At 43.0% G+C, this 14,807-nt stretch overlaps 1 protein-coding gene across 2 annotated transcripts in view; it reads right to left on the reverse strand.

The window, feature by feature from the left end:
* PRKG2 (protein kinase cGMP-dependent 2) overlaps positions 1–14,208 on the reverse strand; it is a 113,073-nt gene extending 98,865 nt beyond the window's left edge. Inside the window, exons 1-2 of one of the 2 annotated variants that reach the window (XM_043448062.1) lie at positions 14,064–14,208; positions 1,836–2,309 (exon numbers count right to left, since the gene is read on the reverse strand). In XM_043448062.1, coding sequence (XP_043303997.1) covers positions 1,836–2,296 — 461 coding nt within the window. In that variant the 5' untranslated portion in view covers positions 2,297–2,309; positions 14,064–14,208. Of the gene's footprint in view, positions 1–1,835; positions 2,310–13,321; positions 13,627–14,063 lie in introns of those variants that run through there. The other variant, XM_043448060.1, reaches the window with a different exon arrangement.
* Between the last annotated feature and the right edge of the window lie 599 nt (positions 14,209–14,807).

The raw sequence follows: 14,807 nt of genomic DNA on the forward strand, positions 1-14,807 counted from the left end.
ATGGGGTCACAAAGAGTTGGACACAACTTAGTGATTCAACAACAACAAACACTATACAGTAATATAATGTATGTGTGCATGCTCAGCCTAAGTCATGTTGGACTCTTTGCAACCCCATGGACTGAAGCCCATCAGGCTCCTCTGTACATGGGATTTCTGAGGCAAGAATACTGGAGTGGGTTTCCATTTCCCCCTCCAGGGGATCTTCCTGGCTCAGGGATTGAACCCAAGTCTCTTGTGTCTCCTGCATTGGCAGGCAGATTCTTTACCACAAAGCCACACGGGAAGCCCCTATATAATGCATAATATATGATAATTATTATGTACATATATACCTTATACATCAAAAGAGAATACTATGATGTTCAATTGAAAAACAAGTATACGTTTGTAAGCAGCATTTATAATTTCTGAATTCATATCATTAAAAATAAATAATTATTATGTTTGCAATGGGAATAGATAAGACTTTTCTAAACCAACTAGTAAATAAACTCTTGGCTTAAAAAAAAAAACTCTTCTAAACTCCAATATTAAACAGATTCTTTCAGCCACACAATATTATGATTAATACTCCAGCATGACTTGTTTCCTTAACAAATATTTATTGATCATTCACTATGTCCCAAGCACTGTCAACAAACTGATGAATTAAACCTTCCTTTATAATCCTGTTGTCAAAATTAATCACTTATTTGTGTAAGTCAGATGTTTTATCTTGATTTATATTACTTATATGTGAATAAATTAAAAGTTGTTTTCATTTCACAAATCTTGCATTTTGAAAGAGGGATCCAGTCTCAGACAAGACAATCAAGGCAAAATATCTAATTTCAACTAAGAAATTTTACTCACTTAAAAACAGTGCAGAAAGGAGACCCTAATTCATGATGTTTCTAGTCAATCTCTCCTGGTTAGGAAATTCAATCTTTAGCCAGAAAAAGATACACACACACACACACACACACACACGAGAAGACTGTGGTAAATAATCACATTTCTTTTAAAGATCCTTAATTTTAAAATTACTTCTAGCTTGTAATTGTTGCCCATGCCTGAAATGCTCCACCTGGTCTATGTTCCTTTTTCTCCTTTGGGTCTCAGTTCAAGGTCACCTCCTCTGCCAGGCCTCTGTGACAATCCTAATTCTGTTGCCTCCTTACCCTTCTCGCCCCCAACCCCAGATACTACCCACTATGCTGTCTGTTTCATCATATAATTTGTCTTAATTAACAATTACACAGTGTTTACTTGTTTCTATGTATACCATCCCCGCATGAGAGAGGCTCTGTGTCTATTTATTCACTAATATATACTTAGCATCTAACACAGAGGCTGGCAGAGGGCAGTGCTCAAGTGAAACTGTGGGATGAATGAATGAATTCATCCCCCTTAGAGGTACCAGCTTATCCCTTTTTCATGACGCTTACAGACTAAAGTGCTAAGAAGTGACTTTTGCTATACATATTCTCAACAATGTGTGATTTGTGTACACCGTTAAGTCCACTTCTATAGGCAGAGAGAAGGGTAGACTTCCTAAAACTACCTTTTCACTCCCTTAGGGTTTTCAAGATCAGGGAAGTGACTTTTGTAAGCTCAGATCCACGGTTATACAAATCACGAATCAAAGTCCAGGTATAGCACAAGTTCTGCTTTCAAGAGAAGTCCTGATTCAAGGGAGGCTCTGTTGCAAAACAAACCACTTCCTCAGCCCCTCTATCCAAAATCTGAAAAGGTTCATACACTCTTGTCCACCGAGGAGACTCAGTAAATAGCACTCTAACATTTCATCATGTGAACGCCATAGGAGCCAAAAGGCTGGGGGAACGTCTTACCTGGAGTCCTTTCTGACTCTTGCTTTCTCAAAGGAAAATTCGGGGGGTTTGTTGAGGTCATAGGTTCGGGTGGTCGGCTCGGCGGACACTCCAGCCTTCGCTCCCCTCCTGCTGTGGAGGGAGACCAGTCCCGAGGTCTTCCGCTGAACCTCAAGAGGCACTTTGTCCGGGGACGCCCGGGGCAGGCTTCCTCCCTGCAGGTGCACCACGTCCTGAAGCTTGTTCAGCTGGATGCACTTGCTCTGCAGCTCCTCGGTCAGCTCGGCGATGGCCACAGTCTGTTTGGACAGCTGCTCCCGCAACTCCTTCAGGTGGTACTCCCGCTCCTGGATCTCAGCATCCTTCCTCCTCAGCTCCCTTTCCAGCTCTGTCACCCTGCTCCGGAGGGCGCTGGCAGTGAGGTTCCCGGGCTGCCCATCTGGATTCTTGGAGTGTTTGGGTTTCACCGAACCATTTCCCATTTTGCTCAAGGACCTGAGAGAGGGCACAGAATCGGAGGTTACCTCGTGCAGTTTCCGGCTTCCCGGGTGGCGCTAGTGGTAAAGAACCCGCCTGCCAATGCAGGAAATGTTAAAGAGATAAGGGTTCGATCCCTGGGTCGGGAAGATCTCCTGGAGGACAGCATGGCAACCCACTCCAGAATTCTTGCCTGGAGACAGAGGAGCCTGGCAGGTTATGGTCCACAGGGTCACAAAGAGTCAGACACGCCTGAAGCAACTTAGCACACACGCATGCCGTGAAGTTTCCCTTTCCAGCGGCCTCCGCTGCTCCTGTCGTTCTACTCTGTTTCATAAATGGAAACACAGCACTCATGGCTGTTCCATAAGCAATAAATTCCCGACCCTTCCAGAAGGAAAGCCATGGATTGCTTTCATCGGTTCCTCCATGAGGAGGGGCTGGCGCGTGGGTTCCTTCTCTCCCATCCCATTGCCGGCAAAAACATCACACCTAAGCATTTTGCACACATGGCCTGCGTTACCTGCTGTTCTCTTTGGTTGTTCTCTCCCGACAGCTGTCAAAAGCATCAGGACAGAACCGCCATTCGGATGTCAGCATGGCCAAGACAGAAAGCCAAGGAGCAACGACGGCAGCAGAGGCTTGTTAATGTCACAAAGCTCCCAGCTCCCTGAGCAGCTCCACTGAGAAAGCTTCCCCTGATTTAGAAAACAACACATCTGCATTCCTCGGGGTGGGAGGAGGCAGAGCTGGGGTTGCCTTATTAGCACATTTCTCCAGCCCTAGGTGCCTATTAAGTTTGGCTTTTCTTTCTTTTTTTTTTAATTTTTCTTTTTTTAAATTTATTTTAATTGGAGGTTAATTACTTTACAACATTGTGGTGGTTTTTGCCATACATTCACATGAATCAGCCATGGGTGCACATGTGTTCCCCATCCTGACCCTCCCTCCCCATCCCATCCCTCAGGGTCATCCCAGTGCACCAGCCCTGAGCACCCTGTCTCATGCATCGAACCTAAGTTTGGCTTTTCTGACAATGCTCGCCTTTACAAACATGTGGATGGCAGTCCGTGCATGAGCGCCTGCATGCTAAGTCGCTTCAGTCGGGTCCGACTCTTTACAACCCCATGGACTATAGTCCGCCAGCTTCCTCTGTCCAGAGGATTCTCCAGGCAAGAATATTGGAGTGGGTTGCCATGCCCTCCTCCAGGCGATCTTCCTTACCCAGGGATCGAACCTGTGTCTCTCACATCTCCTGGATTAGCAGGTGGCCTCTTTACCACGAAGGCCACCCAGGAAGCTGCCGGACGGCAGTTACCAGAAGGTAAAAACAAGGATGGGGGTTCTTTGATATTCTTTACTTTATATCCCAAAACCAAGATTGTCCCAAAAAATGACAACCTATGGTCCAATGCTCTATTATTTTCCTGAAAAGAATATCCTCAGTGTAGGCCCCAAAGCAGTCAGTTACTCCTCCAGTAAGTCTCAGGAGGTAAAATGCAGATTGGGGAATGTGAGGCAAGATTTTAGTTAATTCAAAAACGTTTCCTTTTGGTTCAATAGCTATGTATTTGTTTTAACATTCATTACAAATTATAAATAATTGGCACCAGAAAAACTTGAGGGTTAGTTAGGTATTTAGCTTTTCTGAGTCAATTCAATGAAAACAGAAAAGAAATCATCTGCGGTTAATAAACACATATGAGCAAAATCAAAAAAGAGAACCCAAAAGACTGAAGACTGGAAAATACTGCTTTGATTAAGTATCATAAGGTTTAAGTCTTTTTAGGCTAGCTATTGAAATTCCGTACTTTTGTGTGTGTGATTTTTGACAGCCATCACCCAAGAAACTTGTAAACTAAATTTGAATGATGCTCATTATCTAATATATGAAGAGAACGATGGAATTTTGAAGTTATAAATCCCACATATTCTTTCCTCACTCTCTCTCTGTCTCCAAGTTTCAAGCTCAGAAATGAAATGCTTAGACTGATTTCTCTGGCTCTACCAGAATCATTGTGACCTCTAAGACAAAGACAACAAAGACAAAGAACACACAGCCTCTGAGTTTCAAACAGATGCATCCCAGTAGCTAAGGCAGGTCACCTAAGATAGATGGTAGAAACAGAAAATAAATATACTTATAAAAGCAATCTTTCAATACCCAGACATTCTTCATAGAACTCAGGTTCAAAATAGGCATTAATAAACATCAGCCTCTAGAGAATTGTCTTAATATGTTGCAGAGATGTGGCAGGTTTAACCTTTAAGCTTCTGTTGACTTGGCAGCATTTACTGTTCTTATATATTAGGAATATATAAAAAGGTTAAGGAGACTAGAATTCAAAGATGTGGCCCTGGACACCAAGGTAACCTGAATAAGCAATTAAGAAGATGTTAGATTGGGACTTGAGAATAAACTTGAATGAGATTCCGAATGACAAGCATAAGAAGGGTACCCCCAGAGGGACCTTAAATTAATGTGTGCACAAGTTTTTATCATGCAGCAGTGAAATATTTTCTAGAAGTGCTTTTCTGGTTCATGGACAAGCATTTCTAATCCAAGGCAGGATAAAGGGAGAAGAATGGGTGGGGGGAAAGAAATCATCTTATAAAGAACAAAAGTAAGCACAAAAACTTTTAAATCTAATATTAAACTAAACTAACAACTCATTCTTTATTTATAGAAACAATTGCTTCCTAAGACCTAACTAAGTGTTATGTACTATACCAGGGGCACAGTCCCATGAATTGGAAGTCAAATTCGACACGAGAGAAGAGTTCTAGCATTCTAAATATGAAAAGGCTTAGAGGATCATTTTTGCTCTAGGTATGGTAGTCAAAACATTCTGTACCAATTCAATAATTTTGCAAACTCGAACCACAATTAGGTAAAGGCAGTTAAATCCTCCCAAAACACCAACTATTCTCTGATTTTTGTTTGCTTGTTTTTAAACTTTTTATTTTGTATTGGGGTGTGGTGGATTAACAAACAATGTTGTAATAGTTTCAAGTGAACAGCAAAGGGACTCAGCCCTACATATATTAATACATGTATCCATCCTCCCACAACTCCCCTCTCATCCAGACTGCCATATAACGCTGAGCAGAGATCCATATGCTATACAGTAGGTCCTTGTTGGTTATCCATTTTAAATATCCAGCTATTCTGTGGTTTTAAAGACATCAGTTTGCAAACTGAATAAATCTTTGGAACGGTTTAGAATTCCAAAGAGGGATGAAATGAAGTGAAATAACTAACCTATCTTCCAGGTCACTAATTTAAGATATGTTAGGAAGCTACCAAAGGACTCAATAAATACTAAGTCTGATTTCTTAGTTCACCTATTTCAATGTTGGTATCTCTCAAGCCAAAGCTTCGAATGTCTGGCTTCATAAAACCTAATTAGACTCACTTTGTTTCCTGTCTGTATCAGTCATTAAGAGAGAAAAACCATTTCGCAAATATGTATTACTAGTCACAGTTAAACCACAGGATGTTGTTCTATCTATCTAGCAACTATAGGTTCTTAGATCATTCTTATAATCAGAGAACAGTGTGTAAAGTAAGAAGAAATGACCCTGAGATAAAGATCAGGAATTTTTTCCTTCCGGCTTTATTGAAATACAATTGACATACAGCACTGTATAAATGTAAGGTTTACAGCATAATGATTCGATTTATACATATCACAAAATGATTACCACAATAATTTTAATGAACATCCATCATCTCACACAGATACAAAATTAAAGAAACAGAAAAAATTTTCCTTGTGATGAGAAATCTTGGGATTTCTTCTCTTAACGACTTTTCATATATAACGTATATAACATAGCAGTGCTAATTATATTTATCATATTGTGTATGACACCCCTAATACTTAATTATCTTACAACTGGATGTCTGTACCTTTTGACTGCCTGCATCCTACCCCCTCCCCACCTCTGGTAACCACAAATATGATCTCTTTATCTATGAGTTTGTTTGTTCGTTTTCAAAGTATAAGAAATAAGCAAGGAGACAAAGATCAGAACCTAACATAAGCAATGGAATCAAGCCAGCCAGGGTAAGAAAACAACCTGCCTTTTCCCAGCTGTGTAACCTTCTATAAATTACTTCAATTTCTCAATTTTCTAATCTAGAAAGCGGATATATTCATCTCATAGATTTATTATGAAGATTATGCTTGTAAGGTATCCTGTGCATTATCTGGCGTGTGGTGGTTTAGTCGCCAAGTCATGTCAGATTCTTGCAACCCCATGAACTGGAGCCTGCCAGGATCCTCTGTTCATGGGATTCTCAAGGCAAGGATACTGGAGTGGGTTGCCATTTCCGTCTCCAGGGGATCTTCCTCACCCAGGAATCGAACCCGGATCTCCAGTATTGCAGGCTGATTCTTTACCGACCGAGCTATGAGGGAAGCGCTCTCTGGTGTGTAGCAGGCACCAAGTAGCTTTCATAGGATGTGACTAGCAAGGCACTTGGTGACTCGGTGTGAGGAAATGTCCAGAGGGCATCATTACTGAATGGGAAAGAACTCTAGTAGACTGGATATCTTCCAGACAAGAGGGTTTTAAAGATGAAAATTATTGGGGTGAGAGAGAGGGGTGTGCTTACTCTGTCTGGATTAAGGAAAAAAGTCATTCTGGAACAAACATCCTGAGACACCCTCCCAGTGAAGAGAAGCCCCACAAAAAGATGGAGAATAGAAAGCTTCATGAACGTCCCAGCCCAGGTTCGAGGACTGCAGGGACTCCTCCTCTGCAATTCCTTCATGTAGCCTCTATCTATTTACACAGGTTGCACTGAAAACCTTAAACCAAAAGGGCCCACCTAAATATCTTTGAAGGCAACAACAGCAACAAAAAAACATAGTTCACTTTGAAGGAGATATTCTTCTGCAGTCAGGGACAGGAATGAAGAATATAATGAGCAGTGGCATTTAGGAAAAGAGAGGAAAACTATATAAAGTTATAAATTATTATTACATTAATTTAATTGTGATGGAGGAAATGCCATGCAGCAGAAGTAATTAGAAGAGACACAGGAAAAGGAAAACCAACTGTGGAGGCTCCTGCAGGCAGATTAACACCTGACGCCAATGTCGTAGGAATTAGCTTTTGTTGTCTGTTTTCCCTCCAGCTCTAAAGTGGTTTGAAGCCAAAATCTCCGCTCTGATCTAGATAGTATCTATGTTTCTCTCTACCCATCTGAATTCATATATATATATATATATATACATATATATATATATACACACACACACACACACATATATATATATCTGTAAATACAGGAGATGGCACAGTGCTCGGTAATGTTATTGAGTCAGAGTCCCAGAGTACGCACCTTCAATTAGTATTCATATGCCCTTGGCCATGATATTGGGCATGAGTGTGAATGATGGAAGAGATAGACAGACACATAGACAGATGGACAGATAAAATAATGCTGCATATCATTTACAGTCGTTAGAGGGTTAAATGAGATAAACCATGATAAGAATTTAGCACAGTGCTTGATATATAGTGAGTGTTTGATAAGCATTAAATATTACTATTGTTATTACTGTTAACATTATTCATCCAATAAAATAACTCATTTTAGTGGAAAAACTTATCAATCAACAAATATATACTAAAGCAACAAGACATTACAGGAGAACAAAGTCAGAGAGCTGGTACTACCAGACTTCAAGACTTACATAAAGCTGCAATAATCAAGAAAATTTATTGGTGAAAGCACAAACAAATAGATCAATGGTACAGAATAGAGAGCCCAGAAACAGACTGACAAAAATTTAGTCAACTGATCTTTTATAAAGGAACAAAGATAATTCAATGGGGAAAGAATAGTCTCTTTAAATAAATTGTATTGGAACAACTGGGAATCCATACACCAAAACAATGAATCTAGAAAAAGATTTATCTTCCACAAAAATTAGTTCAAAATGGATCAAAATCCTCAAAATCTGTGAAACACAAACTATAAAACTGCTAGTAGACAACAGCAAAAAATGGAAGTGATCTTGAGTTTAGTAATGACTTTTGAGATAAAACACCAAAAGCACAATTTATGATGGGGAAAACTGATAAGCTGGACTTGATTAAAATTAATAACTTCTGCTCTGCAAAAAAAAAAAAAGAAACAAAAAACCACAAACTAGGAGAAAGAATTTAGAAAACACATATCTAATAAAGAACTACTATCCAAAATACATGAGGAATTCTTAATATGCAACAACAGGGAAGCAAACAATCCATCTGGAAAATGGGCAAAAGATTTAAACAAACACACATCACCAAAGAAGATACACATGTAGCATATAAGGATACGAAACAATGCTCAATACCAAATATCATTAGAGAATCTCAAATTAAAACAATGAGAAACCCATGCCCCCTGGTATTTATCCAACCAACATGAAAATACAAGCCCTCACCAAAACCAGTACACAGATGTTTACAGCGGTTTTACTCATAGCTGCCAAAGCTTGCAAGCAATTAAATGTCCTTCAGTGGATGGATGAACAAGCTATGATGTATACAGACCATGGACTATTATTCCGTGGTGAAAAGTAATAACTATCAAGCCCTGAAAAGTCGTGGAGGAATTTTAAAGGTACATTGCAAAAGTGAAAGAAGCCAATCTGTAAAACCTGTATGATGTTAACTCTTGGATGACATTCTAGGAAAAGAAGAAATCTGGAGACATTAAAAAGAAGAGTGGTTTCCAGGAGACTGGAGAGAGGGAGACAGGAATGAATAGATGGAGTTCAGGGGAATTATTGGGCACTAAAGCTATTCTGTATGATATTGTTATGGTGGATACATGTCATTATATATTTGCCCAAGCCTACAGAACTGAACAACAAAAAGAGCGAACTCTAATATAAACTATGGACTTCAGTTAATAATTTTCCATATTTGCTCCTCAGCTACAAAAAAAATTTTTTTATCACACTGACTCAAGATGTTAAGAATAGGGAAGGGGAGGGAAGACTATGGAACCGCTCCATGTTTTTTACCTTATTTTTCTGTAAACCTAAAACTGCTCTAAAAAAAGAAATTCTATTAATTAAAAAAATAAAACATGTACTAGGAGTGAATGTAAGGAAGTTGATAGCATATTCAGGGACCAGGCTGAAATGTATGAATGATGAAGGAGAGTGATGAGAAGTAAAGTTGAAAAAGTAAGAAACCAGAATAAAATACTGAAAATTTTCACATGCCATTTATGGTATCTGGATTTTAGTGTAGGTCTAGCTTTTTTCAAGTAATACGGTCAGGTTTGTTCTTTAGAAAAATAAACAGATTTTCTGGCAATTAATATGAAACAGAGTGAAAAGAGCTTAGAGGAAAAAAGACAAAATCATAGGCTACTGCATCAATCCAAGTAAAAGGGGATGACAAAACATCAGAAAGAATGTCAACCCTATCCTAATATCTTGAACTCAAGAAAAAATGGACCATTTCCATGGTAGCCAAAAGAGAAAAACACTATCATGGAGTATTTGGCCAAAGATATGGCTAAAGGCAAAAACTCTGCAATTGCCTTCCTTTCAATAAATCACGAAAAGTAGAAAAGGTTCTTTTTCATGAAATGGGCAGGTTAGCCTGAAGTCACATGAATTATGCAGGCTTCTCCAGATAGTTTTTTAAGTAGATATGAAACCGATGCATCTGGTGTTACTCTTAACTTGTCTCACCAAATGTCTTTTAGAAAATAATTAAACATCACTGAGTATATAAACCCTGCTGCTCCTTCCTGAAGCAAACACAAAGAGCTGCCCTTGTGAGAAACAGCTCAATTTCATATCAATTACACAATTAAAAGCATCTGACCTTGTGACTATTAAGCTTGGGTTCAGTTTTGAATCTACTGCTTGTTTTCTTTGGCCTTGGCATCTTAAATTGGGGGGTTATTTTCTCTTGTCAGGCAGTCATATGAGCTTCTTATTGAGCCAAAGTTTCAGTTACTCCTGAGGCTATATCTTGCAGTGCCCCCCACCAGCCCACTCACCATGTAAACACCCCTTGGAATGTTTATAGTGAATTGTATAAATACGACATATCCCATATGTTGTGGCATCCCATTCATCTATTTTCGGGGTGCCACAGTCTCAGCTAAGTAGGTAAATACACAGAAATGCAATTTTATAGGTGTAGATCCAGAGATGGTAGCTGATGGAATTTGAGCAATGATAAGAAGAAGAATGGGCTTCCTAGGTGGCACTAGTGGTAAAGAACCTGCCTGCCAATGCAGGAGACAGAAGAGACACAGGTTCGATCCCTGGATGGGAAAGATCCCTTGGAGGATGGCATGGTGAACCCACTCCAGTATTTCTTGCCTGGAAAATCCCATGGACAGAGAGGACCATGGTGGGCTACAATCCATAGGGTCGCAAAAAGTCAGACACAACTGAAGCAACTTACTATATATACACGCACAAGAAGAAGAAGAAAGATTTAGAAGTTTCCATTGCAGCAACTGGGTAAGAGAGGATGTTATTAACCAAAATGAGGGGCAGATTTGAGGGATATGGCAGTGAAGGTGATTTTGGACAGTTTATGGAACCTGTGGAAACTTTAAGGTCAAGAAGTTCAGTAGATGGTAAGAAATGAGGAACTAGCAGCTCAAAAAGGGGAGCTGAAAATACTTAGCAATCATAAGTAGAGGCTGAAGCTGAAGAAGTAGATAAAGGTGCCGAAGAGATGGGCAATGAAAAGAGGAAGAATGTTGAGGTCTATATGGAGTATGAGAAGAAAACGAGACACGGTAAGAAGAAGCTATTGTGTTATGAAGAGGATGGGGAGGGATTAAGTGTAAAAGATGGTTGGAATAATACTGCAGGGACAGAATCTCTAAAATAAAAGTAGTATAAAGTTTTGGTTGCTCAGTCGTGTCCAACTCTTTGGGACCCATGGACTGCAGCCCACCAGGCTCCTCTGTCCATGGGATTCTCCAGGCAAGAACACGGGAGTGGGTAGCCATTCCCTTCTCCAGGGGGTCTTCCCAACCCAGGGATCAAATCCAGGTCCCCTATATTGCAAGCAGATTCTTTACTGTCTGGGCCACCAGGGAAGCATGTAGTAATTAAGTGGGTGCACACAAGACGGGAGTCAAAAAAAGATTCCAATGTTTTGATCTTGGCAGGCTGGGAGGAAGGCAGTACTATGAACTCATTCATTCATTAAAAACGAGTAGAGCACCATCTATGGGCTAGGCACTGCGACACTGACCACAGTCAAGAGAACAAGCATGCTACATGGGGAAGGAGATGAGTCCATATATACATTTGTTGAGTTTGTTGAAGTGCCTGTGGGTCATCAAGGTGGAAATGTCTAGCAGAGGGCAGAAAAGAAGGAAGGCCAAGGCAAAAGAATACTTGGTAGAAGTAAGAACTTAAGTCCCACAAGTATTAATAAATGCGATCACTAAGGGAAAAAGGAGAAAATGCCTCTGTTGTTATGTATGTACATTTAGATGGTACTTGTGAATGATATTTATAGGAGAAGAGGAGAAGGAGATGCAAATAAAGACAGAGAAGGAACAGTTGTACAATAAGAGATCCAGAAAGATAAGATAAAGCCATAAAGATAAGATTTCCAAGAAGTTAGCAGGCTGCAGTTGACAACCCACAGACCTATCACAGCAAATGAGATCAGAAGGAAATATACTGAATTTAGTCTTTCACAAAAGACCTGGGATAGAAACCAAATTACCAAGAACCCTGGAAAGAGCTGACACTGAGAGTAGGGACTTCAAGATGGTACCATGGTTCATGCAGTGGATTTTTAGAAAAGTGAAAACTTGAGAGTACCTGTAAGCCCGAAATAATGAACCAGTGAATACAGAGAAAATGAAAACAGAGGAGATGAGGACATAATTGATAGGGAAATAGCCTAGAGGAAGCAAGACAGTATGGGATCAAAAGACTTGGGCAGCATCCAGGCAACATATGCCTGCACTGGGAGGTGGATTAGCCCTCACTTGTAAGGATTTCAGAGGACTGAAATGCAGCATTTCAGGTAAAAGAGAAAGATCTCTCTGTACCATCCTTTTATGTCCTTTATTTTAGTTGTGCAATGCTCTGATGGGGAAGGTAGCCTCTATCTAATTCTACAAAGAGAATTCTCTACCATATGATCTCCTACCCTCCTGTGTAAAAACCCAAGCACTAGTACTGACCACAGCCGCTGTATGTGATGTGGGATGATCGCCTTCTCCAAGAGTTAAATAGAAACTTGCAAAGAAAAGAGACAATTCCTCAGGAACTGTTGGGGGAAGGGGAGCGCAGGCAGGTAGGTGTCTGCCGCTGGCTTCCTTCATAAAGAGGCCCCTGGGAACTTAGGCGACGAGATGAACAGAGCGTCATCCTTTCTACCTGTTCATTCTGCCTGCGTGGTTTCTTTGTATTTTCAGCCAGGGCCAACCGCTATGCATCTGTACCCTAGTTCTCAAACTGCTTTTTCTCTCATCTCCAAAGTGACAGATTCGTTTTTGTTCGCTCTTGTTTCTTCACCAGGAAAAACAGAGCGAAAAAAAAAATGTGAAAGCGACTCAAGGTGCCGAGAGTGACACAGGACACCCACACAAGTTTACAAGTCCTCGCCCAAGTCCTCGCCTCCCAGCCGCTCCCCGGAGCTTGGAGAAGCGGAGCCGGGAGCGCACATCCTGATGGCCTCGCCAAGCCCCCAGCCCCGGGCAGCAGTCTCGTCCGCCGCCCCGGGCTAAAGGCGTGAGAACCCGATGACTCCCTACCCGGGCTGAGCGCGCCCCTCCCTTCCCCAGCCGAGCTTCTGGAAATCCAGTAGCCTCCCTCTGCCTCCGGGAGCTCCCGGCCGGCTGCCGCCCCGGAGCCAACGCACCGCGTGCACACGTCCACACGCCAGCAGCCCAGGCGCGGGAGCCGCTGGGTGTGGAACCGAGGCGCACCGCGCGCCCAGCCGGCACCCGCGCGCACCCGGACCCTTGCCCCCGCGGCGTCCCCCGGCCGCCCGAGCCCCCCGCCCGTCAGCCTCACCAGACAGCCGGGTAACTTTCCAGGTGCGCAGCTGGTCCCCTCGGCGCCGCCGCCGCCCCTGCGTCTCGGCGTCCGCTCCCTCGCCACCCTGCCTCCCCAGCCGGGCGCGGGTCAGTGTAGCCAGCCCCGGCCGGGCGCGAGGCGCGGGGCGCGGGCCCGGGGCTGCCGGCGCCGCCACTCGGGCTACGTGGGAGCCGGGTGGCCGGCGAGCGCTCTGCGGGCAGGAGCTGCGGTGGCTCGGGTGCTGCCGCCTGGCTCCACCGCGGGGGCCGGTGCAGTGGAGACGCGCCGGGAGGGAGAGAGAGGGAGGGAGGGAGGGAGGAGAGGCGAGGAGGAGAAGGAGGGGGTGGGGGTCAGTCCTTCCCTGGAGGTGAGGTCACCCGCGCGCGCACCCGCACCGGCCCCAACCTTTACTCTCGAGACACGCCAGCAGCGACAGCCGCAGTGTGCACTTTATACCCATCCCCTCCAGAGTGGGGCAACTTAAGGAGGGAGATAACATCGCGGTTGTAAGCAAAAAAAAAAAAAAAAAAAAATTCATGTTATTATTATTTCTATTTCAAGTGTGTGGGACGAGGGGAGAGGAAAGTTCAGGGAGGTGTTCATCTTTTCCTTCTCCTCCCTCTCTCCTCCCCACCCCCGGCCCCATACCAGCCCCCCCAGCCCCATCCCCAGGTCTGTTTTCACTGCAAGCTGTCTCCCACCTCGCCTTTGCTCCCAGAGCGCAAACCGGCACACGTACCCTGGACGTGTTCTCCGCTATCACACGAGTACCCTTCTAGAAGACATGTGACCCGGGAGCAGACTGGCCACGCGCTCTTTCCCGGACTCTGGAGCCGTATAACTTGCCTGTAGTTTGCCGGTTCACATGATGCGGGGAGGGGGCAGCGGTTTGCACCGATTTTCCAGGGACCTTGGGAATCTGTAGGTCTCCTGGCAGGGAGCTCTCTTGATCACCCAAGCTGGTAATGCTCTCCCCGTCGCCTTTTGATTATATGTTTTATTTTGTTTTTTTTCCCCCTGAGGCTCACATTATGGTTTTCTAAATATATATATAACCCCCACCGCATTATTTGCTGTGCCCTGGAGTTGTGAGATCTCCCTGTAGCCTGTGCCCTTTGCTCCTGCCTCCAGAGGAATTTGACTGGTAAAATCCGAGGAAGACAACGGCAGTTTCTGTGCGCAGGAAAGGGAAGTCAGTGAGGGTCTATTCACTGCGCCTCTAGAGAATGCTGGAACCCAGCTCCCTTGGGTTTTAAACCACAGTGGGGGCAGTGGGACTCATGGAACACCGGTCTGCCCTAGGACGTACATAAACTTATAGAGAAACTGGGCCCACGTAAAATATGTTGAATAGGGCCGTTACATTCAAAGAAGGGAAGATGTAGTCCTGGTTTTTGTGTGTGTGTATGTGCCGCTAACTGGGGGAAAAAAAAAAATCAGCCAAAGTACAGAGTAATTTTTCAGGAACTTATGCCAGAGTCTT

This window comes from Cervus canadensis, chromosome 26, assembly GCF_019320065.1.
Source record: "Cervus canadensis isolate Bull #8, Minnesota chromosome 26, ASM1932006v1, whole genome shotgun sequence".
Classification (NCBI taxonomy): domain Eukaryota; kingdom Metazoa; phylum Chordata; class Mammalia; order Artiodactyla; family Cervidae; genus Cervus; species Cervus canadensis.